The sequence below is a fragment of the Eleutherodactylus coqui genome, chromosome 7 (assembly GCF_035609145.1).
Source record: "Eleutherodactylus coqui strain aEleCoq1 chromosome 7, aEleCoq1.hap1, whole genome shotgun sequence".
In the NCBI taxonomy this organism is placed as follows: Eukaryota; Metazoa; Chordata; class Amphibia; order Anura; family Eleutherodactylidae; genus Eleutherodactylus; species Eleutherodactylus coqui.
Window position 1 is genome coordinate 75,768,919 of NC_089843.1, and position 26,453 is coordinate 75,795,371.

A 26,453-nucleotide genomic window follows, 5' to 3' on the forward strand; every position below is an offset into this window, starting at 1 on the left:
TCTGCGTGAAAACTCATCATTTGTCATATTCTTGTTTAAATCACGAAAATGCATGTCAATGTGCGGGAAACCCGTGAATCGGACAGCACATGGACAGGTGTCTGTGGAATGTCTGATGCGAGTTGCGTCCAAACTTGTCGGGCGTAAATCCAACACATAACAAATGTACGCCCAACATAAGGGCATTAGGGATAAGGCCTTTACATGCAAAGACAACCTTTCAAACTATTACACGATTGACAGCTTTAGCGATCATTTTGCATAAAGTGTTAATGGACACTAATATCCATTAACACTTTATCAGCTTCATTTGCATGTAAAAGGGCCTCTGGGAGGTGTTTTCAGAGCACTGCATGTGGGCTGGGCTCTGCACACAGCTCCATTGTTCTCGCACCAGCTGTTGGCACAATGTAATCTCCGACTCCTGTAAAGAACACAGCATGCGGCCTGTGTTATCTCTCTCCAGCTGAACTATGAATTTAAGCTCACCTTAAAATCATCATTTAGTTGAAGTGTGAACCATGGTAGTGTTTACACGCAATGATTATCTCTCATATGCCATTGTTTGAATGAATTTTGAGCAATGGGCCTTTATCATTTTTCAGTTCCAAGGGAGCAGGAAATCCCCCTCTGTTAGAAGATGGAAACTAACTGTGCTAAAAGGATCATCTTAAGTACAATGGGAACCATCTGGCTTCTACTATGCCTTTCGGTATTTTCTTGAACAAAGTAGAGCAGCATTCTATGCTATTTTGTTCTGGGTTTTAATGGAAATCTGTGATGGATCTTTGAATGTAGATGTGAACAAGGCCAAAAAGTCTGTTATCTAGTTAGGCCACTTGGCACACAGAGGTAGAATCTAGAGCAAGGAACATCCCAGGACATCCAGAGTGTAAATCCACTAAGTAAGAGTGACTTCTACCCTGGCTAACCTGACCCCTCCATGATCAGCCGTGTATTAGAAAGGCTGGGATGCAATGGGAACACAGTACAGTACTTAGAAAGTAAGATTGAAAAAAGACTTAAGTCCAGATACCATAGCTCTGAGATCTCCGCAACCTCTTTTTTAGGTCGTAAGCCACTTTCAGATATAAGGATAGTGTTGGACTGCATTAAATATTAAAAGAGAAAAGCATATTAAAGATATGACTGAGTGATAACACTTTGGCCAGAGTCACATGGCCGTGTTATGAGTTGAGCCCGAGAAACTTTGGCTCAGCCTATAGTATAATCATGTGTGCCAACTGATCTCCATTGACACAGCACATTGCATGTCCTATTCTCATCTGTGAAAATGGACTAGACTATGATATGCAATGATTTATTTTTTCCACATGGGCCATTGGTTCACATGAAAAATCACTATTCTATAATACATCTACATGCTGTCCGCGGAATACACGGACAGCACACAGCCTGACATTACATCTGTTTGAATTAAGCCTAAGGCTGGCCATACACATTAGTCCACTGTTGGTTGACAGTCATCTTTCTCCCAACATCCCCATGCACATGCCCACTAGACTCAGCTGAGTGTGCACTTCTAAAAAGGAAGAAAGCCTCAGTCAGACACCCCAAGTAAAAAGAATTGGGCAGTTGAAATCCAACAGCCCGATCCTTATCTATTCCTTGTCTACTGTTGGGGGAGAGTCAGGAGGCCGCCATACACATTAGATGATCAGTGGGTTTGGCCAGTACATATCTAATGTGCATCACCACCTTTACACTAGTGGTAACTGTCAGCAATATGGTTTTCACAATGGTCTTAGTAAACAATAGTTTCTAGAGCTGATAGCAACTAGATAGCCACATGTTGGGCTCCTGACTCACGAGTTGGGGAACGCTGATTAACTTTGACTTTTACTTGTGCATTGTTGAGAGACTAGAAACAAAATGGGCACAGCTGTCTCTGGAGCGCATCACCCCCGTATTTTATAAAGCTAGTTTGGAACTTTTGCGCTTACTGATCTAGCCTCAGGTTATCAACAGTTGATCGATGGAGGTCCACTGCTCTTGTAGTGGCCTGGGTCGGGACTGCAGGCACAGCACCCATTAAATCCTATAGGAGCTATGCCTATAGTACCTACTTGGGCCGCTACAATGTTGACAGCGCTATCTTCTCCCAGCGCTGTCTACACTGAGAGTGTGCTAGGATTAGTTGAGGATCCCAGGCAGCGGACCCCTACAATTATCCTATCCTGGAGAACTCCTTTTAGGATTGCCATCTTGCATCTTAACTCATGGACCACTATTGCTGACGTCTTTTAACAAATCTTAAAGATTGGTCATAGATGTTTAAAAGTGCACATAATCTGTAGCCATCATGTATATTTTACATCACTATCGCCTTCGTTTTATTTACAATCCCTTTGCTATCCTATAAAAGTAGCAGCCAAGATTAATCAAAAGCATTAGCTACCGTAAGCAACATAACAGCTTATTTCTAAAACATCTAAAAACATTAAAGGTCACTTACTGATTTTTAAATCCCTCCTTACCGTTCATATTAGCCAAAAAATAGAGCGTTTTAAGGACACTTACGAGAGCCGGGCACCGCCAGGCTGTAGCATCAGGTAACAAATAAACCTTAAGTGGTTTTAATCCCATCCTTTATTACAAAGCGCCTGTAAAAACAAGTTGCCTCTATGTTTCCGAGGATAACATCGAGGCGACGGAGAAATGAAATAGAACTTTGCATAAGTGGCATTGGGGAATTTTTAATGCAATTTTCATTCCTTGTTCTGCAAACAATTATTCACAGATCATAGAGCTGCTACACTTATTGTGAACACTTCACAAAATTAATAAAAGACCGGAGATGACTTGTAATTTTTTCACTGAGGACTCAGCTCACTAATTTTATTTTCCTTATTTTTTTTGTCTGTGAAGAGCGAGAACTATTGGAGTAATAAACCCAGAAACATTTGTCAACCGCAGAAGCCACAAAGGCGCCCCTGCTCCGAGCTCCTTAAGTACCTGACTGCAAATGATGACTCTCCTCAGACCAAATCAACAGAGAGCAGGACGAACAACAGACTTGACAAATGCACCAAAAAGAAGCCCTGCTTGCATCCTCAGCCACATTTTCAAGGTAGATTTGGGACTCGTAGATGTGCCGCACTACGTGGTAAATTTAATGTCGTCTTTACTCATTCAAATGGGTCTGCATGCTGCACGCCTCGAAGGCTCCTATGACAGGACCGGCCTGAGCTTCTTCTCAGCCTTGTACATGTGAATGCAATGTTTCCATCCTTTGTATTCTATAGATGGATACTAATGTAACAACTGATGATCAGCACAAGATACTTTTAATAATAGTGAGAGGAATACATGGTTGTCTTCTATAAGACAGACCGCTCTATGACATCCATATACCCTACTGGGGCATGTACAGACAGATTGTCTTATAGGGACAGCCCCATTAGCTCTCTGTCCCTTTTATGCTGAATGATTATCGTTCAGATTGTCGCCAGATCGTATGAACATGAAAGATAATTGATTAGTGTAAATTAGAGATGAGTGAGTATACTCGCTAAGGGCAATTGCTCGAGCAAGCATTGCCCTTAGCGAGTACCTGCCCGCTTGAGACACAAGGTTTGGGTGCCGGCGCGGGGGAGCGATGAGTAGCGGCAGTCAGCAGGAGGAAGAGAGGGAGAGAGAGATCTCCCCTCCGTTCCTCCCTGCTCTCCCCCGCAGCTCCCTGCCTGCCGCCGGCACCCGAACCTATTGTCTCAAGCGGGCAGGTACTCGATAAAGGCAATGCTCGCTCGAGCAATTGCCCTTAGCGAGTATGCTCGCTCATCACTAGTGTAAATGCTTCCAGTAACTCAATGATTGACGATAATTCGTTTGCTTATCGTATGTCATCCAGTTTAGGCAGACCTAAAAATCAGACGACGATCAGCCTGGGTAAACAGGCAGTCAATTATCTATGAATGACTGCCTGTTTACTGTGAATGGAGGCTGAGCGATCAGTGTGATTATCATTAGGACTACTATAGGGTGCTTAAGTGCTTGACAATTACCCTGTATAAAAGGACCCCAAGGCTGGGCTCACATGGGTAAATCCGATTCCGCATGCGGGAGGCCCACAGTGGATTCCAGTTGTGAGCCCGGCCAGTGACTCTTCATACGAAACTAACTTGCATTGCAGATGACCGCAAAGGTTCAAAGACGGTCAAGAGCAGTATAGGTTGTTTGTTTGTATCTTCATCGCTGTTGCTTAGGTATGACATGGGTACTAGCAGTTTATACGCAATGTTGATTGCATATGGGCTACGGGTCGGACGCCTGCATTGACATCAATGGAGGCCGTTTGTGCGGAATCAGCGGTAAAATAGACTATGCTGTGATTTTTCTTCTGCTTGCAGAATATGCAATTAAAATCCACTCATGTGGGCCCGGCCTTATGTGTATACTGGCATACCTCTTGAGTGCGGGGGCCTACTGCAGACTCACGGCCCACCGGGAGATTCATCAGTTCCTCTGTGGGCTAGTCCAAAATAGTCTTCCAGATCGTGAATATGCTTTAGGTGCCAGCTTGCAGCTATTGCCTGGGATTTGCACCGTCCTACACCCCCAATGATCACCTCTTATTTCTTTCTGCTCTTTCCTGTTTGCATTCTCATTCATCAGGCATGAAACCAGCTCTGTCGCCCTCCTGCCATCCTTCTCGTACCCTGTACCTGTCATATAACAATTCCCACTCAGAGCCGCAGGGCGAGCCCCAGAGACACATTTCTATGGAATGTCTGCCGTTTTGTCTTTTTCATGCCTGATAGCTTACTTTTTTCTACATTACTATTCCTTATGTAACTCAGGAAATATCCATTGTGGCTCCCTTTCATTTTTATTGCTAAATAGCACGCTTAATGGGTAATTTTCCACATGGTAATTCCAGAAGGGCTTTAGAATTTTTTTCCTCTAGTGTACACTTGCTTGTCTATAAATCAAATCACTTTACTCCTACATGCAAAACAAAGCAATAAGTGATTTCCTTAAAGAGAAACTATCAGCAAAATACACTTTTATATGAGCCATAACTGGAAATATACCGTTTTTATGATACTTTTTATATCATTGCAATTAGTTTGCTCATATAACCCGCTGCAAGTATCAATACCACTAGTCTACATTCATCCCGTAGATCATGCTATAACCCCAACCAAAAATATTGGAGATGTTCTTATAATAATTTAATTTTTCCTCCAATTTTATTATACTTAAAGTTTAATATTTTCTGATTAATCCTTTCCAAATTTTTGGGAGGATCTACTTTCCCAGCCGCAGTCCCCTGTAGGTCCATCCACATAACACAGACTGATATAACTCGCTGTAGTACATTTGCTAATATATAAGGTTTACCAAGGAGATCCAGTTAGTCAGGAATATTTACTGCCTTGCTTTTTAGGACAGTATGCAGGAAAAAAAAAATCTACATTTCTAATGATGCCTATAGATGTCTGACCCCTTAAAAACTCTTGAAACACCACTTGGTTTTAAGAGGCGGCAAACCGGGCATTTGATGTCCAGGGGCACCTGAAGCCTTACGCCAAAAGAGGAGTGGATCTTAGAAACCTTACAAGGCCTGGGGGTCCAGGGATTGTAACATTAAATCCTTTACTGCCCCGGACTATTTGGGAATTTACCATTAACCCACTCACTATTGAGGCATTGAATAGCGACATTATGTTGACCTGAGTTTTATTTGGGCATTGAATGGTAGTATTGTATGGGAAATACAGTATATGGCCATGTTATGTGGGCACTTATGGCGATCATATTTGTATACTTTATGGAGGTATTCTTTAGGCAAAGGTAGCAGTGTGGGTACTGTATGACAGTATTCAGGTATAGACCTTTTAGCAGTAGTACTTATGGCACAGGGATCTGTATTTTATGGTTATATCTGTCCTAGAGGGGAATACAATGTGCTCTCTGTACAGAACTAGCATACAACAAGCCATATGCACCCCCACACAGTGTTGCCACCCCAGTTCCACAGGTCCCTGGTCCCCCTCTGTCCTTCACTTCAGGCTCTAGAGGGATTACATCCCAACAGTTTGACATATGATTGCTCCGGCTAATCACTGGCCGAAGTGAGCCAGTAAAGGTATCTTTGGACGGGACAAGTGTCAAGTACCTAAGCGCCCAGCAGTTATCCCAACGACTATCTGTCTGTACTTTCGCACAGGAGCGACAGTGGTTCAGTGAATGATGGAAGTAGAGTTGGCCGGAGATTCCTTCTAGCCCCGCACAGAAATAGAACATGCTGCGGTTTGTTTGCCGCGCGACATTTTGCGCGGCCAGACCGCAGCTGTCTGCCTACGATTGCGTTTGCTAACGCAATCCTATGGCAGCTTCCAAGGGCGGATATTCCGCGGGAAATCCCGCTGCGGAATTTCCGCCCGTCTGCAGGCGGCCTTAGGCCGGCTTCACACGGCCGTGACCGCGGCGGAGCCCGTCACGGCGTCCCCCCAGAGACCCCAATACTTACCTGCGGATCCGGCGTCCCAGGTCCCGCATGATGCTTCGGCGCGCATGAGCAATGGAGCGCGTGACACGCCGTAGCGTCATATGCTGCGGCTGCGGTAGGCGGGAAAGCGGTTTCACGCTATCTTCCACTGTGCTACAGTGGAAGATACCGTGACGGATGGCTTCCATTGACTGCAATGGAAGCCGTCCATGTGTACACCCGCGGCAAATAGAGCATGCCGCGGGTGAGAATGGGTGATTTTACGGTGCGGAATTCCGCAGTGGAATTCCGCACCGTAAACATTGTGCTATTAGGTTCAATAGAACCTAATAGCTGCGGGAAACACAGCGGATTTCCACCGCGTCCGTCCGTGGGAAGGAGCCCTTAAAGTGATAATCGCCCCATGTGAACGTACCTTACGTGGCAGCTGCGGTCACTTGGCCCTGGTGTTGGTGACTACATCGCTGGCTCGCTGCACCCAGAAGTGAAGAGCAGCGGTAAACCAGACACTAGAGGAATAGGAGTGGTAGGGGAGCAGGAGAGGAGGGTATGGCTTCCTTTATATTGGTACGGGATGGTGAGTAGCTTTTGCTAAAAATATTTATCCTCGAATAACCCCTTTAAAATTATGAGAAAAGTTATCAAAAATGCCAACTGTAAAACCCTATTTAGCTTATAAACCAGAGTGCCATGTTCTTTAAAACCAGCCCTGATTATCAGACACAGCAGAGACACCCATTTGGAGTTGGTTCTCCTCAGTACAAGGTAGATTGCTGATTGTGTCAGTACGGTCTCATGGAAAATATTGATTCTCCATGTAGAGATACTGAATATGGAGAATCTTTGTTACAATTTGCTTAAAGAGGCTTTCTGCAACTTTATTATTGATGACCTATACTCAGTAAAGGTCATCAGTAGTTGATCGGCAGAGGTCATCCATTTGGGACCCTCTGTGATCAATTGATATCTGGCCAGATGTTAGTGCGGGATGGAGCTGGAAGTAGACAGCTCTATACATAGTGCAGTGGCCTGGGTTGGGATTGCATTGAATTCAATGTAAGCTTTCCTGCATAACCAACCTGCAATACGTACAAAGTCCTGAGGATAGGTCATCAATCGTAATGTCCGGGAAACCCTTATAACATTTCCTCCTCTTAGTCTGAGAAGAGATGCTATATGTCATCAAAGCATTTAAAGAAAACTTCCAATATCCTGCAAATTTTAATTGAACGGCTCTCCTCCATATCCTCCTCCAAAAAAACCATAAGCAGAGTTCGAAAACCTAGCGAGAACAATTGTCCCTAGCAATGAATCACTAGTCGCTATTATAAATGAGCCACAATATATTCTCATATAACTCATTATAGCTATTTTTATTTTCCCCTTAAAGGATCCTTTTAGGTTTTATATAAACTACTTAAAAGTAACACTTCTTGAAAAAAAAAAAAAAAAAGCAATACCTTCAAACTGTAATGTGTAAAGTATCTCGTGAATCTTTATCCTCGGGCAAATGTGTGAAAATGTCAGGAATCTCAAGAAAAAAAAATCACAATATAAGACATAAGAGATTTGCATCAAATAATATATTCCTTATTGCAGTGAGGAGATAAGAAAAGAATCCATATGAGGCAGTTTATTATTCAACAGCTTGTGCCACTTGTAATCTTTGTGCTGGAACAAAAGCTAAGTATTTTTTAAGGCTTAACCCTTTGTAGCCGGTCTTGAGACAGGGGTCTGAGGTAGGCACTTAGCGCACAGTCAGAATAAAACATGATCTACGTTGGTCATGAAGTCAAAGCGGGTTAGCCCATGGTTTCCTGTTTTATGTGAGAAATCCGCAATGTGATGCTTTCTATGTGTTCAGTGATTTCATATGCAGTCTGTGTGGGATCATCATTTGTATTCATTATGCTTTAGTCTTACCTGTATATTCTAGGGCTAGGAAGCTTCAAAGCACATAGTATTATATCTCCAATTGCTTCCCTGGGCATGAATGTCTAGGATATAGTGAGACTTAATCAGTCTTCTTTAGTAGCGCGCACACAGACGGTAAGTTTTGAACAGGAAATATGCTTTTTACCCTAGTGAACTTTGAAGGGATAGCAAAGACTTTGCAGCTACTTATATGTGCTTAAATGTAACTTCCCTTAAAATCTTCTTATAATGACAAATGACATTGGTGAATAGAGATGAGCAAACCGAACCTGCAGGAACCAAATATGGGTTGAACTTTGCTAAAAATTTTGGTTTGGTGAGAACCAGAACCTCAGGTGGCTTGTTTCTACTAAACTGGAAGTTTATAAAAACTCTTAGAAAAAGTACATGGTGGTGGTGGTCCTCCTGTGGCTCGGAGGTCAGCACTGTTGCCTTGCAGCGTTGAAGTCCTAGGTTGAAATCTGACTGAGCACAAAATCTACATGACGTTTTTCACCACCACTAGGCTCTTAGAAAATGTTCAGAACTTGTTTTAGGGTTTTTTTTTAGTTTAAACCAAACTTGACCCAACTTTTTGTCGAAATTCACTGAACCGGAGGAACCAAATTTTCCAAAACGTTGCTCATCTTTATTGCTGGATTTTCAAATGCTCCAACTTCCATGGTGCCCTAAACAAAGTGGCTTTAGCTCTTGACTCCATTTAGTGCTATTCATGATGCTGGTCTTTATTGAGAGAAGTGCAGACTTTCAGTAATGAACTCTACTGGGTGCACTGAAGTTGTTCAGACGCCACAGAAAGTAGTATGGCTCCTTCTGTTCATAAATCATTGGTTGTCCAAGCTCATGGTCTTCCAGGAATATAATCTTCCAACAGGTCTCTTTGAGGGTTCAGATGATTAAGGTGGTATTGCCCTCAAGATAGTATTACTTTTAAATAATCCAAGGGTTCAGTCCTACCCCACGAACTCTGTAAAACTATATTGGACTATCACATTCAGTAACATGAATTGAATGCTGAACAGGTTTTTTTTTTTTAAATGTTTATGGTTGAACATTCTTTTATTAGGGGCATTCAAAATTGCTCCCAGAAGAGCAATTGTTTCGCAGTGATGGCTTGAGCATAATCCAATAGATAAGTCAAAAGATTTCCCTTCCTTGTTCAGTTAACATTAATAGCAGGGATGCGCAACGTGCTGGATTCTCCTGTGGTCCGCAATTGCATTCAGTGCAGTCCCCAACATTCTGGTTATAGACATGCTGTCTGTGGCTAGTGGCTGCTCACATGTACGTTCCATGTCAGAGAGAAGAAGAGTGGGGCTTAGTACAGGAACAGGGGTGGGTAAGTACTAATTGTGCACTGCGTGGTCATCTCTGGGACAGCCATATAACCGCAGAATGGAGGTCTTCTGATACCAGTGTGGCACTCCAGGAAATGTGGCCATGTATCCATGTGGCTATCTTTATTATAGTTTACGGAAGTAGTGAACACTTCATGTTTCAACAACTCACAAACTACAATGCAAAAGAGCAACGTACATGATCTCCGTTTCTCTGTAGTGAAAAAGTTGGAAAATGGGAACCCCCATTTTCTCAATAAGTAGGAGTCTTGGAAATAGAACTGGCACATATCAGACATTTATAGCATGTTATTTCAATATGTCATTAATGTCTTAGATGGTAATAGCCATTTTATTGCAGCCCTTGGGAGTGTGTCATTCTGCGAATGTGGCTCTTGGACAAAAAAGGGTTGTACACCCTTGATCTGTAGGAACCCTGGAAAAGTTGTATTTTTTAAGACCCTGTGAATACTTTCTAGGAGGTAACATCACTCCACTTAATGTGTCCTGGAGTGAACTAATAGCAGTACTGTGATGGAGATTTGGTCTATACTATATCTGACTCCGCTGTGTACAGCTAGGGGTGACTTTTATTTGGGTCAAAGAGGCTGACACTTCAACACATATTTCCACAAGCTCCTACCAAAGCTATCATTGACTAACAGTTTTAATACTTAATTAGTTGTGAAGTAATCTGTCACTTCTAAAATTAGATATTCACCTGTTAATAATTTATTTGGCAACGGGCCCAACCAAGCTGCTTCCCTACTCAGTTGCACACATTGTAATGTCAACCCAGCTGATGACTACAAATGGGGAAGCAGACGTTTGGCAGCTATTCCATCTGTTATTTACCTTCTTCTGGGGGTCATTTCTGAAGAGGAGTGACTGTCTGCCACAGTGTGGCCTGTTGATAATGAAAGTTATGTTAAATGAATAGCACCTCAAATTTTTCTGCAATACAATATATATGCAGAAGTGACCTGATCAACTCAGAATGTATTAACCACCAGTAAATGCTTTAAGGAAAAGGGTTAATTTGCTTCAACTGTGCCCATATTAGGATTTATTCAATGTGATATATATTGGTGCTGAAACTGCAGATGTTTTATCACCCCGGGAAATTAATCTAAACCCAGAGATACATAGATGGGGGTGGGATTGATTAATGGCCACCGGTAGCTTATAGCATATGTCTTGTTGCTCTCTTATTGACTTGTTATGGATCTTTGACACCTGATTAGTTGGACGGGAGAAACTTTTTTCACTATGGATACTCATATCAGTATATCAGTAGCTTAGAACTATAATCTCGACACTTCAAGACTATGGAAGCCTTTGTGTTGTGCATGAAAACTCAATACAAACATATCTTACTAAGTCCCTGCAGAAAAAAATGATGCACTTATCTGTTTCTTGCATTGAGTTTTCCTTCTCATGCATTTAGAAATCCTTATACTTGGTTTGCCTTATCTCTTACATTCAAGTTTCTGGCCGAGGGCATTCCAACCACTGGTCAAGCTGGTCTCTCTCATGAATAAGCACATGCTCAGCTCCCCCTCCCCTCCTCTTTCACCCACCTCACAGTCTATCTCATCCTGTCTAAGTATCTGCTTTTCCCGTTCTCCCTCACTGCTGATAAGAGCAGAAAATTCACCCAGAGTAAAATCCAGCCCTCTGTAATAGTAGCTTTCTCTGCTCTGCTCTCCTCAACCATGCCCTAGCACTGTTATACAGCCCTTAGTAATAGCTCAATGGAAATGCAATGACTGCACATTCACAACAGGGGAACAGGCTAAAGGAGGAGATTTTTTTTTTACGCAAACCAATTACAAAGTCTAAATTTCCAAAAACACATTGATTTAAAAAAAAAAAAAAGAGTGCACGCAAAGGAGTACATAGCTTTACATGTTAGCAGACTTTCAACCATACAGAATTATTGTAATGTCATAGAACAATGTATAAAATTTGGAAGAATACAGATTCTAGACATGGAATGACCATGATGCTGCCAATATGAGACTATTTTAAACTTGTATTCAAAATAACATCTTTCAAGATGGTGAAGTGGCAAGTATGTATGCATTGTATATCAGTTGATATACTATATATCGATAGAAGTCGCAAGAATCTAACAAACTCATACATATATTTTTCAGTGATAGAGTAAGAGTAACCATAGCCATATACATTGGATACCTGTCTGCTGAACAAAGCTGATAGTTATCTTGACTGACTCCCACATACACGCTCAGCCAAGCATACATGTGTTCTAAATGTAGGGGGGGGGGGGGGGGAAGAGCCACAAAGAACAAAATAAATAAGAAAATCAAAACGGCAGATCTTACAAATTAAAGAAAGTGAAAACACTACTCCTCTCGTCAATTTCCCACCGATCCAGCTCAGATGCTCCATCGGTCACTACTAGTCGTTGTTTGCAAGCTGCTAGCACGTGACCATTGTAGTCTTTGAGTGGTCGCAGCAGTTACATGCAGTACTACTGACAGCATAGCTCAGCATTGAGACATGATGCCAATATGACTACTGAGGCCAGTGGTTGACTGCAGTGACAACGTACCAATACAGCACATCATCACTGATGGATTGTAGACAAAGACCAGCAAAGGAGGGGGGAAGGGCTTTTTTTAAACATTTGAGGCTCTTTTAATTTACTTTTTTTTTCTTTTTTTAGAAATGGGACAATCCATTTAAAAGAAATGTGTCATCAGAAATGACCTATTGTATAAATCAAGTTTTTATGTTAAACATTTTTTAACTTTTGGTGATTTAAAAAAATAAAAAAAAATAAAAAAATTTGTAATGTTATTAAAGAAATCCCCAAATCTTACTGTCTTCACATTGATTACTATCCTGCAATTTTGACACTGACCACTAAGCCTAGTAATAGTCTAACATTTTCTGTTCTGTAGAGAAAATGTATCGGTTAACTCATTTTTATCACAGGCAGGATTACAATAAAAGTTATAACACCTGTATATGGACAACACAGGATCTGCTATTCACAATAGGAGATGGTCACAACTCACCTCCTCCCCTTCCCTGTACAATGACCTCTGCAAATCACAGAGCATGTTTACAATGCTCTCATAGAAGTCAGTGGGTCAGCTCCTGTCCATTGTGTCTATGACCCACGAGGCTGCTGCAAAGTGTCTTTAAATGGTGTTAACTGCGAATGGCCGCCCCCATAGTTATGTACAGAAAATAGAATAAAAAATCTACAATAAAAAAAATAAACAGTTTAGAAAAGCGGATTATGACTCACTGTCTTGTTTTAATTAGTAAAACAAAATTTAAGCAATGCATTCCCATTCATGCAATAACGTCTGTATGTTCTATTTGTCTTCTGATTTTCTTCCATACATTATAAATAAATGTAAAACAAAAATCTTGGTATTTGTATAGCGCCAACTTATTCCGCAGCGCTTTCAGGTAATTATTACTTATTCAAGCTGGGTTCTCATTTTACCGACCTCGGAAGGATGGAAGGCTGAGTCAACCTTGAGCCGGCTACCTGAACCATGCAGGGATCGAACTTGCAACCTTCAGGTCATAAGCTTACACTCTGCGCCACACGAGGCTCCTTTATAGTTTATAACCAGAGTTTGTGTCCACACCCTAGATGATAAATTAGTTTACATCCCCCACATGTCAGGGCATAGCTACAAAATGGAATAAGTTACCTCTACATAAATAATGGGTAAAAGTTATCCAAAACCAAACAAAATATTTGTAACTAAATTAGTAATTATACTTTACATTCTCTAATGCAATTAATAAAAATAATTATATTATTTTCTGTTTTACTTACAGCCAAGGCAACAAGTCTGTCGCTTCCTCTGACACCTGAGTCACCAAAGTAAGTACTGAGAAACGGCAAGCTTTGCTGGCAAGGGATGGGTATCTTCTCGTCTTGGCTACAATAGCTCCATTTCAGCTTGTTTTTATAAATATGCGCTGTCTTCCAGTGACCCCAAGGGTTCCCCATTTGAGAGCAAGACTATTGAACGAACCTTAAGTGTGGAGCTCTCTGGAACTGCAGGTAAGTGCTGATTATTGGTGAACATTCCGGAGATTGATATTAGGAATTATTGAATTTATGTTGTAGGATTGGTATTGACTAAAATCCTATTTTACACCTGTTTAAAGAGTACCCGCACTTTCACGCTGGAGTGTTTCTGCTCCATTGGCCTGTTTTGGCTCCTTCTGACAGGTGAAGATAGCCCCACATTATGCTTAAATATAGCGTTATATTGGGGTGTCTTCAGCTGCCCAGAAGACCCGAAAATGGCCAATGGAGCACAAGCACTCCAGTGTGAAAATGCAGGACCTCTTTAATAGCTTATTTTTCCTTCCCACTTTAAATAAAAAATCATAACTCTTAATTATGCATCAATGTGGCTTGTTTTTGGCGGGACGAGTTGTATTTTTGAACTGATTCGCATTAAAGCTTAATGTGTTATTGGTTATTATTACTCTTATTTTACGACACTGGAATCTTGGGTGAAAATCTAACTCAGGACAACTTCCACGTGGAATTTGCATTTTCTAATGTTTGTTTGTTTCTTTGGGCTTTTTGGTTTCTTCTCACATTCCAAAATCCTATTACTTGGTTAATTGGCCTTAGCGATGGCATACATGGTAGAGAGGGGCTCCATCGCAAAGATTAAAACGAACATGCATTATGGTGCTAGGTGTTTCCAGCTAGGATAGGAGTGCTTCGTATTTGATTTTCTTTACATCCTTTTTCCATGCACTGTGGGCCAATTCTCCACTCCCTAGTTAGAAGCAACAAAGCTTCTCTGTAAAGGGTTGCTGCATGGGTTCTTACCATCAATTATCAAGTCAAAGACACCAATTAGAGCTGCTCTCTTTAAGGGGTTGTGCCAAGATGCAAAACCCCTTTAAGAATTCTGGGCAGTCACCTAATTGTTTAAAGTCCTGTTCCTGGCAACTGATTTTGCCAGGGGAAGCTTGTGCCAGCAAATAAATGTCCATCTGCTTATTATAAAAGCTCTGCCAGGATGGGCATTATTGCTACAATTAAGGGGTTAAGAGAAGTTGGGCGGCCCCAAGATAAACTTTTCCAACAGGGCCCATGAGCCTTTAGCTACGCCCCTGTACAGAATGATACTCCATTGTGGATACAGAGCGAAGTATCCTACTCTATGACATTGATTTGCCCCAATAGGTACAGAGGATGCCATCTTTGCACCCGCCTTTTTAAGGGCTTTATAGTACATGCAGTATCTGGCTATGTAGTATATGTAGGTGTTTACGTCAGTAGTTTTTTTAATCTCTGGAAACAGAGAGATTTTTTCATTCATTGACAGTAAACTGAAATCTTGAAATGGCACGCAACTAAAAAAGAAAGTTTATTAGAAAGTTGCAGAACTTTCCATACATAAAAAACTCCATGAACTTTGCTTCCTGTTTTCAGAATATTCCCCTTTTAATTGAGAACGTATTTCTTCTTTATCTATATGTTGGTTTCTTCTTGGTTCACATTAAAAATTAGCACTGACATAGCACTCTGCGGCATGTACGCTGAATACATCCGGCTGGGCTTTATGAGGAAGCTTATCTTCAGCTGGGATTTTCACTTTTTTTTGTTATTGTTGCCAAAACAGATTCATCACAGACTAGTTGGAGGAGACAGTTTCCATATTCTCTCATATAAGCTTGTCATTTTGTCTGTTAATTACATTGTTACATTCTTTCAACGTAGACAGGTCCCTTCCAGTCTGTCAGTACACGGAGAGGCAATGGTGGCTGATGGTTTAGTTAAACGAGTGTAACAGGCTCCTGCGAGGAGCAGTAACATATTTCATCTTCAGGTGAAATGTGTTTATGTTTTAAGTAGCATGAGGTTGATCAAATAAGAGAAGCCTAAGGCTTGTAAGACTTGCCTTTCCGGAATCTTTTGTAGTCAGGTTCGTCGGCTGATAATGGGAATGTTAAAAAACTCAAGGGTGGAGGGTTCTCATGCCGAATGCTGAAAGTAATATCTTCTGCTCATCTCACAGTGTACATTATAGGATTGTTCTTCTGCAATGTTAATATACTGACGGAGATCTGAGAAGTTAGAATAGTATTGCTTCAAATTGAAGTCTCTTCTGTTCGGACATGACTGCCCAATATCCATAGCTATGCTAGATCATAGAGAAAAAAACTTTGTGCCTTGTGGCTGAAGATGTAAAAGAGAGAGTCTGTTAATGTGTTGAGCGACTGATATAGTGCATAAGACAGATAGACTATCCTACCAAAAGTAATTAGACACCTGGACAAGAATCAAAAGTAGTATTTATTTACATATGTTAATACTTAGTGGGAACTCCTTGGCCCCCGCTAACGACTTTTGGATACTCTCCGTGGCATACTTTCTACTAATATCTGATACACTTCAGCTGGTATTTCCCTTCATTCATCGTGCCAACGATGGAGGTTGTTCATAATTCCTAACCGGATGTTTTCAGTTTGTCCCAAAGATGTTCAGTAGGGTTCAGGTCGGGACTCTGTGCAGACGAGTCCAATCGTGGAACATCCATGTACTCAAACCAACGAAAAAAAAGTTTGGATTTGTGACAAGGCATGTTGTCTTGTTGGAAGTATTGATGACTACTCTAAGAGTATTGCCACATTGTCTGCAGCACATTGTCTACAATTTCAAGACACACCTCCTTATTCATGGTTCTAGCCACTGCAACAACGGACCTAGACCATACTACTTAAAACATCTCCAGACCATTATGGAAACTCTGCTGTACTTAACTGTTGACACAACACACAGGCAAAAGGCATTCCCCTGGCTTTCTCCACATCCAGGTGTACCCATCTGATTTGAAAATGGAGTAGCATGATTTATCACTCCATAAAATGTTCTACAGTTTCTCAAGTGTCCAATGATGACTCTCCTTGCGCCTTTGTAGATAGGCCGATGGATCTTATTTAAGGGAACTTGCAGATGTTTCCAGGATGAAGGGAATCAGCTGAAGTTTATCAGATGTTAGTAGAAAGTATGTCATAAAGAGTATCTGATATCATTGGGGCCAAACAAGCCCCACTAAGTATCAACATATGTAAATAAGTATGTTTTTTATTCTTGCTCATGTGTCTAATTACGTTTGGTAGGATAGTGTAGATAAAGGGATGGGGAGAGATAGATAAATGTGCGAGTAAAAGGTACCTTTACACAGAACGACTGTCGAGCATATAAGCGTCCAACAGCCGTCCCACACAATATCCCCTCAAATATCACTACTGTACTTACACAGGGGTGATAGATGTTCAAGTGAATGAAGGCAGAGCCGCTGAGGATTGTTCTGGCCCACCCATCTCTATTCTCAAGCAGAGTTCACTCAAACATTAAGTGGTTCCGGTTTACATGAGCCAACAGTCCATTGGCTTTTAGTTCTGCTAAAAACCCAATAACTCCAACAGGTGACCGAATTCTCGCTCAGTGTCCTGCCAGTGGCCTCGTCTACACAGAACGACTGTCGCCCAAATTCGTTGTTTCCAGCGAGAATTCAGGTGATAATTGCCCCTTGTAAAGATACCTTTAGATAGAGAGGTAGGTCACTTTCACACAGCCAAGAAACTCTAATCTTGTGTGAATATGAACTCCATTCTTTTGAATGGCGTTATACACAGAAACGATTTGTGGTATGCTCTATCTCATCACGTTCCTTCCAACGTAACGGCAACAGATTTCAATGGGATCATTAGTGCATCGCGTGGCTTTCACATGCCATGTGATCTGCATGCGAGTGTGATGCGAGGTGAGATGGGAAACCCTTCCGATCCTCTACTGCGCGTGAAACTTGTGTGAGAGGAGTGGAACTTCACAGATGCGATTCGAGGCTCGCCTGTGTGTAGGTAGCCATAGGGAGAGAGAAATTGTGCGTGGGACACAAAGGGGGAGGAAAAGAACTTTATCTTTCTGGCCATAGCAGTAAAATATGTTAGTGCGTGCCATGGACTGAAAATTACATGACTTACTATGCCATTGACCTCTGTAGCCCCTACCCAGAATGAGTTCCAATCTCTCAGCCCCATCCCTCAATCCCCATTTTCCAGTTTTTTGGGCAATGCTCTTGTTAACCCTTTGCAATCCAATTTTGTATTCAGGGTTTCCTAGGGGGGCTTTCTCTTTCTTCCATTTCACAATGGTGCCATCTGCTGGCTAGAGCCAGTACTGCAGCATGTGACATGCAGGAGGGGCCCCCGACAACACAGCAGCCAGTAATATACAGTAAGAATACCCTGCCGGATGTCTTCCGACACCGGAGCTGCACAGCCTTCAATCAGAATGTCTTCAGACGTCAGACAGTGGATTGGAAAGGGTTAATAATTTGTTCCTGCCAATAAACCTTTTTTTGAATTTGATAGTGAAAGGACTGTGTTTTTTGACACTGAATATATTATCCCTGTATTTCTTCTAGTATAAGTCATGCTCCATTATTTGGCAGCTTTTACCCAAAACTTGGACCATAGCAAACAAAGGATAACATTTAATAATATAAATATATCTACTAGAATGGGAGCTGACAGCAGAACGCGAGTGTTCAGGTGCATGCTGTCACGGCCCGCACTTGAAGGAACTACGAAAATCCTTCTGACACCAACCAAGGGTTGGAGGGGAGCACTGACTTTCGTCTTCAAATATTGCATTTGCTCGGAACCCAACGTACTGGAATGTGTAGCGCACAACACTAATGAGTACCTGTATTAGTAATGTCTTAGTGTTAGTGATGTCTTGGAGATGTGCATTGGTTACATAAAATCCTACTTTGTCATTGTCCCCGATTGCTCTAAGTTGAGCACAAGGGATCATTAGCAGCAGCCAATACAGGTACCCCCTTTTCCATTTTCTCTGCCATGACTTTTTGTTGGTCTGCTTCTTTGAAGTCTATGGAACAGATGTCTTGTAGGCAAATCTGTCACTGACAACAGGCTTATATCTCTCTTTTTATGTGATATATGCAATTTAAATGTGAATATGCTGATACGGCTAACAAATGGCTGTAATGCCATTGTATTGCTGTGCTGATAGCCCTAAATCTTAGCTCTTTGCCAACAGATTACAAGAGCTTCATAAAGTGTTTTTTTTATGGTTTTATCGGGGAAAATGTTTACATCAGCCTGGAACATTTGTCCTAGCGCTAGTTATAGTAAGCTATGTGTGCATAGATTTGATAAGCCGTAAAATGTCATTTCAATTATGAGACAAAAAAACATAAAACGTGCCTTTCATGTAAGTGAATTCTTTGTGGTGTACTAGGATTCTCACGCGCTGCGTATTATTTTATGGCTTCATTGTCACATTGTGTTCGTGGCGTTGTACTAACACAGTGTTCTAATAAAGTGTAATAAGGGACACGCTTGGGTACCGACCAAAACTATCCTTGTAGAGAACATTGCTCTTGTTAATTATGCAGATACAGTCAAGTGACCTTGAAGATGTCGTTGGGTCCTCACTCCACCCAATGTTATTTTTCATCTGATACAATGAAAGATGTGGGGACGTCCTCCATGTCATTAAAGATCATTAGATAAGTGCCTCGCTTGTTTCTTTGAATCAGCCATTTGCTTGTGAAGTAGTTTTTCCAGGTTGGTAGACTTTATTTGGTAGCTACATTTTCATTTCAGTGGCTTGCGTTATTATCATTTACAATTGCTATTGTATCAGTTGCAGGGGCGTAGCTAAAGGCTCATGGGTCTGGGTGCAAATGTTTATCTTGGGGCCCTCAACTTCTCTTAACCTCTTAACGCAGAGGCGTAACTTGAAGCTCCTGGGCCCCAATGCAAAACCTGTGACAGGGCCCCCTACAATACTTGATTCATAGTACTGGGCTCCCTATATGGAGAAAAAAAGGCATTATGGGCCCCCTAAGGCTCCTGGTGCAACCGTATCCCTTATAGTTACACCAGTGATCAGTTGTACTTTTACTGCTGAGAAACCCTTCAGAAAATTAGAAAATATGCTCAATGTTTGTTGTACTGGTTCCAGGATTCTCCTCAGTTATGCCCATTTAAAAGGGGTTTTCCAGGGAGTTCAAATACAGTAGTTATATAGACCCGCTGTATCAGAACCTCTACTTCCGGTCTGGGGCTAACACCAGGTCACATGGTATGGTCCCTCTCTCTGCCTATCATGTCATCAAGCCAGTCCTCTATGCAGTTACGGACAATGCAGAAACAGAGAAGCGGGCTGGTTTAGTCATTAAAATGAGCCCCCTTGATGATGTGACAGGCACAGAGAGAGGGGCTATGTCACAAGACCCAATGTTGGAACTAGGCTGCAAGTGGAAGTATTTAGCCTCTCCAGACAACCTCTTTAAAGCTGTCCATCCTTTTTCTGCGGCTGAGATGACATTGTGAAGTTTAAAGGAAGAAAAATACATTTCCTAAAGGCAACCTGGTACTGAGGTCTCAAAAAATATGCCAATCAATGGCGAAAAAGAACCTCAAGTAAGTAATCCCTCTTCTTAACACAACCTTTTTGAGCTTAAATTGAACTAGTTATCAACTTTAAGCACCCTAAACTAAGTTACAGTTTAGGTGACATGAAGTCCCGTGAGCCTCTTTTCATGTTCATCTTTATGCAGCTTAAAATTCTGAATGATGAGCCATGAGTGTAAATAGCAGCCGTTCAATACTGAACAGCTGCTATGTTAAGTGAATGGAGAGGGGCAGGGGAGCGCGAGAAGAGAAATCTACTGCAGCCGCCCCGCTGTGAAGCAACGATTCTCTCTCCTGTGCAAAAGCACATGAGCAGGTACTTGCGGGGACGAGCGTCGGGCATCGTTTGCCCGACATTCATCCGGTCTAAATGGGCCTTAAGCCATGCAATGCTGCCTTGGAAAAATATGCAAATGTGAGATATATACATCAACTACAATAAACACATCCCTATGTAAATGTCAACAAGAGATAGCGGGTATTTTAGTAATTACATTGTTCTCATGAAGTTTTCACATTTTTTAGCAGCAATCAGCTATGCAATTAAATATATTGCTGATATGTTATCTTAAAGATTAGATAAGAAAGCCAAATAAACAGAACTCCTTTGTGTTTTAATTCCCATCCTATTTCAACCCATTTCCCATGTGCTGTTACAAAATGTGACATCAGGTTCAATCATATCGAATAGTAGTCCATAACATTACGTGCTATAGTAATCCATGCCAAGGAGGGTTAAACTGTACCCCGATCTCACTGTATTTTCACAGACTCCAGCTGTAGCAGTTTTCTTTAAGGGGAGTTCAAACACTGCAGAATTGTCTTCGGCTACAAAATGCAGGTTAAAGTAGTATTTTCAGAACAACAGATACTTGAAAATGTCCTTACCTAATGATCTTTGGGGTGCTCACTAGAGATGAGCGAACGTACTCGGATAGGCACTACTCGTCCGAGTAATGTGCCTTATCCGAGTACCTCCCCGCTCGCGCTGAAAGATTCGGGACGCGCTGCGGAGCGGGGAGCTGCAGGGGAGAGCGGAGAGGAACGGAGGGGAGATCTTTCTCTCCTTCTCTCCCGCCCGCTCTGCCCCGCTCCCCGCCGCAACTCACCTGTCAGCAGCGGAGCGCCCCGAATCTTTCAGAACGAGTAGAGCGGTACTCGGATAAGGCACATTACTCGGACGAGTAGTGCCTATCCGAGTACGTTCGCTCATCTCTAGTGCTCACCTCTGCGATCCCCACCAATCATCTGAATGAAATGACTAAAACCCCTTGTGTATGTATCATGCACAGCTCTGCTCTTGTTGTTCAATGGAGCCCAATTCACCAAAGTGGATAAAGCAGAGTAGGTTCAAAGAAGTCAAAGTGCTTATATAAGACTGCGAGCCCTAAAGCCAGGCTCACCCGAATGGGTCGGATTCCACATGCAGATATCTGCAGCGAAAGGCCTGCAGATGTTTAAGGAAACAAATTACATATGGCCACGTATGCGCGCGCTTTTCCACATAGATGTACGTGTATGGACAGCGTATCGTCCAAGTGGAAGAAAGATCGCAGGGAATTCTCTCTCTGCTTCCCCCAAAACTCTAACTTTCGCATCTGGTGGTCTAGTAAGTTTTGAGTGATTCCGCGCTCATATGCAATGTTAATAGCATCCATAGAGATCATTGGAGACCATACGCGTGGTATCCACATTAAAATAGAGCATGCTGTGATTGTTCTTGTGAAATCTGCAATTCCTGCCCACGTGTGAGTGAACCAGCAGAAGTCCATGCCTTTCAATGCCCACATAATACCGCACAAAAGGCATTCGCAGAACCTGAAATTCAAATCTGGTCATATGAGACTGCCCTCAATTTTAGAATGTTTCCCAGTGGTATTCCATCACTTCTAATGGTAAGAAACCTCCTTATCTCACTACAGCATTATAAATTATGGCCCTTTTACAAGTTTGACGCTCAAACTAATGAAAGTGAATGATTATTGTTACATCTAAACACAAGTCAACGACTGAATGACTAATGAGAATTGTGCACTTCTCATCAGTCGTTCCGGTTTGAGACGGGATAAAAATCATTGTTGGCTTGTTCGCTTCTCGTTACGTTTAAACACTTCCCTTCAGTGTTTCACATAGAATGTAAAGCACTGAACGAGAAGTGAACGATTCTCAACAATGATCTCAATGTCTAAACAGGCCACACGGGCGGTGATATCACTCTCTCATGCAAACGGGGCCTGAACAAAACTTGACCACAAGACCACCAGTTGAGGGTATGCTTTAACCACAAGACCACCAGTTGAGGGCATGCTTTGACCACAAGACCACCAGTTGAGGGCATGCTTTGACCACAAGACCACCAGTTGAGGGCATGCTTTGACCACAAGACTACCAGTTGAGTGTATGTTTTGACCACAAGACCACCAGTTGAGTGTATGTTTTGACCACAAGACCACCAGTTGAGGGCATGCTTTAACCACAAGACCAGCAGTTAAGTGTATGCTTTGACCACAAGACCACCAGTTGAGTGCATGCTTTCACCACAAGACCACCAGTTGAGTGCATGCTTTCACCACAAGACCACCAGTTGAGTGTATGCTTTAACCACAAGACCACCAATTGAGTGCATGCTTTGACCACAAGACTACCAGTTGAGTGCATGCTTTAACCACAAGACTACCAGTTGAGTTTATGTTTTGACCACAAGACCACCAGTTGAGTGTATGTTTTGACCACAAGACCACCAGTTGAGGGCATGCTTTGACCACAAGACCACCAGTTGAGGGCATGCGTTGACCACAAGACCACCAGTTGAGGGCATGCTTTGACCACAAGACTACCAGTTGAGTGCATGCTTTGACCACAAGACCACCAGTTGAGTGTATGCTTTGACCACAAGACCACCAATTCAGTGCATGCTTTGACCACAAGACCACCAATTGAGTGCATGCTTTGACCACAAGACCACCAGTTGAGTGCATGCTTTGACCACAAGACCACCAGTTGAATGCATGCCTTGACCACAAGACCACCAGGTGAGTGTATGCTTTAACCACAAGACCACCAGGATGTGCATACTATCTTTTGAGTTGCTAGGAGTTTAGAAGTTTGCAGAAGTTTAAACCGCAGTGGAGAATGAATATAGACATTTATTACATACTGTATATAATATTAGTAGATTCCAGAATTCCAACAATTTTTCAGGTACACCATATTACTGCTTGTGGCACAGTTTTACCAGGGAATTGTGAACATCTCTTATAATTTCAGCCTTTTTTTAGTGTTTATGCTATGTCATTTGTATTGCATCTTCAAAATGGATTGTGTACATATAGTGTAACAGCAGCTCGGAAGTATCCCACTGTGGGCTATAGAAATATTCGACACAAAATATGCCTAGCTTTGAGCTGCACCTGGTACAAACAACTTGTTTCCTACCTTTTGCAGCTCGGAACATCCATTCCTGGATGCAGAGGATTAAAATTGTGCACATTACGCCGACATCCAAGTGTTTGTTTCTAAGAAAGACTTGAGCGTCCTATTCTATTTCTGTTGTCGTCTCTGCGGATATTCTTGTTTACAAATTGTAAGATGTACATCTTTAAAGATAAAAATGGCTGTCGCTGGCTGTGTTTGCCCATTACTTTGTCGTCTTTGTGTCACCGGAGACCTGAGCCTGTTTTATTTGCCTCGGGCAGATGCAGCCGTGCTAGTCTCTGACAGTCTTTGTATTAAATGATTTTGCCTCATAGCTGCCAATGTGGCAGGGTTTGTGAGTCATCTGGGGAATACAACTTGCAGTCTGTAGCTTATGCTGATTTATGGTTTATGCTGGTTCAGAGTTTATAGAGGTTCATCCTTATGCCGGTTCATGGCTCGATCCGGATTCCTGCTTATGCCAGTTCATGTTTGGATTAGCGGAAATTAGAATGATGCTTGTGCCGGTCTGCGGTCTCTGCCGGTATACAGTTGGTTCTCCATCGTTTCCTTTCATTGTGATAGACATTTCTTTGTAATAATGTTTCGAATTACAAAAGCAGCAGGTGGTTCTAATAGAGCGTGGAGCGGATGACACGAACGCACTGCCAGTTCCGTTGCCTTTTAGAGGTGATATACTGTAAGGAGGGTGTCAAACTTTTTTTTTTTTTTAACCGAAACTAGAAATGGATGGAAAATGTCAGAGAAATATAAAAAGTTCTACTTCTGTTTGTTGGACCTACTTCTAGATTTGGATCAAAAAACAACATCAAAAATTGCCATAAAAATCAGTGGGCGATAAAACGTTAAGGGCGGGTTCCTGCAGGCGTATTTGCGCACTTAATACAGGGTGAATAGAACCCATTGACTTCAATACATTCGCTCACATGCGCCTTATCTATACGCGTTTTGGGCAAACAGAAAAAGATTCAACATTCTCTATCGTTCTGCGTATTTGCACTAAAATGTCTACATAGAAGTCAATGGCGGTGCACAGATGCCCGCAATATGCAGGGAGCGGCATGAAACGGTGCGTAATTCTGCTGGAAAAGAACACTTGTGGAACTAATTAGCCATTTTAATTGGTGCTTTTGGTTGCCATGCGTAAATGAATTTGCGGGTGCAAAAGGGGCAGTAAAATGACGATACGTGCACAAAAAAAGCCTTGTTCATAGCGCATATATATTGCGCTGAGGCGTGTGCAATTGCGCATATGCCCGTGTGAGGCAGCCCATAGGCTATATTCACAGAGGAGATTTCCCATGCAAGTTTCAAACTAAAAAACTGGACCAAAATCGCACAGAAGTAGAACGCATTGATATGAATGGGGATATTCACATTTGAGTCCAAATAAAAAAAAAAGCACAGCATGTCCTATTTTGGTCCAATTTATGGACAAAAATCATCCATTCAAGTCAATGGGTGCGTAAAAAAGGAAAGCTGATTGCGCTTGGATCCGTTTTTAGAAAAGAAAAATGACGGTTGCTTTCACACGGCCGAGAAAATCGTGTGAGATTTGTGTGTTGCGAGAAGCGCAAATCGCGCATGAATATGAACCCAATTATTTAAAATGGGGTCATACACATGAAGATATTTTTTTTCTTCCCACATCGCAGCATATCTTTGGCCTCCAATACCATCTCTACGCTGACGACACCCAACTATACACCTCCTCTCGTGAGATCTCTGGACCATTCCTCCAAAATATCACTGACTGTCTGTCCGCTGTCTCTAACACTATGTCCTCCCTTTTTCTCAAACTAAACCTCTCTAAAACTGATCTACTTGTCTTTCCACCTTCTAACCGACCTCCCCTCAACATCTCCATTCCAGTGTCTGGCACCATCATAACCCCCAGACGACATGCCCGATGCCTTGGGGTCACACTGGACTCTGACCTCTCCTTTACGCCCCATATCCAATCTCTGGCCCAAACATGTCACATGCACCTCAGAAATATTGCTAAAATACGTCCGTTCCTCACCACGGACACGCTAAAGACGCTCATGGTCGCCCTCATCCACTCCTGGCTTGACTACTGCAATTCGCTACTTATTGGCCTCCCCCGCATCAGACTCTCTCCACTCCAATCCATACTAAATGCGGCAGCTAGGCTCATTTTTCTATCCAGCCGTTACTCAGACGCCTCTGCATTATGCCAGTCCCTGCATTGGCTGCCCATCCATTCTAGAACTAAATTCAAACTCATCACCCTCACCCACAAAGCTCTGCATGGCGCCGCACCACCATACATCACCTCCCTCCTGTCAGTACACCACCCAGCCCGCTCACTCCGATCGGCTAACACACTCAGACTAAACACCCCTGTAATACAAACCTCACATGCTCGCCTACAGGACTTCACCAGAGCAGCACCCATCCTCTGGATCGCTCTACCCCAAGGCATCCGGACAATTCCCGATGCACGAAATTTCAGACGTGCCTTAAAAACGCACCTCTTCAGGAAAGCATACCAAATTTCCTGACCTGGTGCCCTGCCCCCCCTATGATGCCCCACCCCATTTGCCTTCTAATTGATCTGCACATGAAGTTCCCTATTGCCTGTGTTCCCCACCCCTTGAACCCCCTGTACCACCCCCAACCCATTTGTGTCTAACCCAATGTATCTCACATTGTAATTGTTGTATTGTTTTGCATTTATCCATGTCTGAAAGCGCTGAGGAATAATTGGAGCTATACAAATAAAGATTTATCATTATTATATTATGTGCCCTCTCGTCGCATAGCCCATT

At 42.3% G+C, this 26,453-nt stretch overlaps 1 protein-coding gene across 2 annotated transcripts in view; it reads left to right on the top strand.

The window, feature by feature from the left end:
- The window catches only part of PPARGC1A (PPARG coactivator 1 alpha), a 130,210-nt gene that overhangs the window by 56,744 nt on the left and 47,013 nt on the right, over nucleotides 1-26,453 (top strand). For both annotated transcript variants that reach the window (XM_066573229.1, XM_066573230.1), the window contains 3 exons: nucleotides 2,890-3,091; nucleotides 13,579-13,624; nucleotides 13,734-13,807. In XM_066573229.1, the coding sequence (XP_066429326.1) occupies nucleotides 2,890-3,091; nucleotides 13,579-13,624; nucleotides 13,734-13,807 (322 nt within the window). The remainder of the gene's footprint in view (nucleotides 1-2,889; nucleotides 3,092-13,578; nucleotides 13,625-13,733; nucleotides 13,808-26,453) is intronic.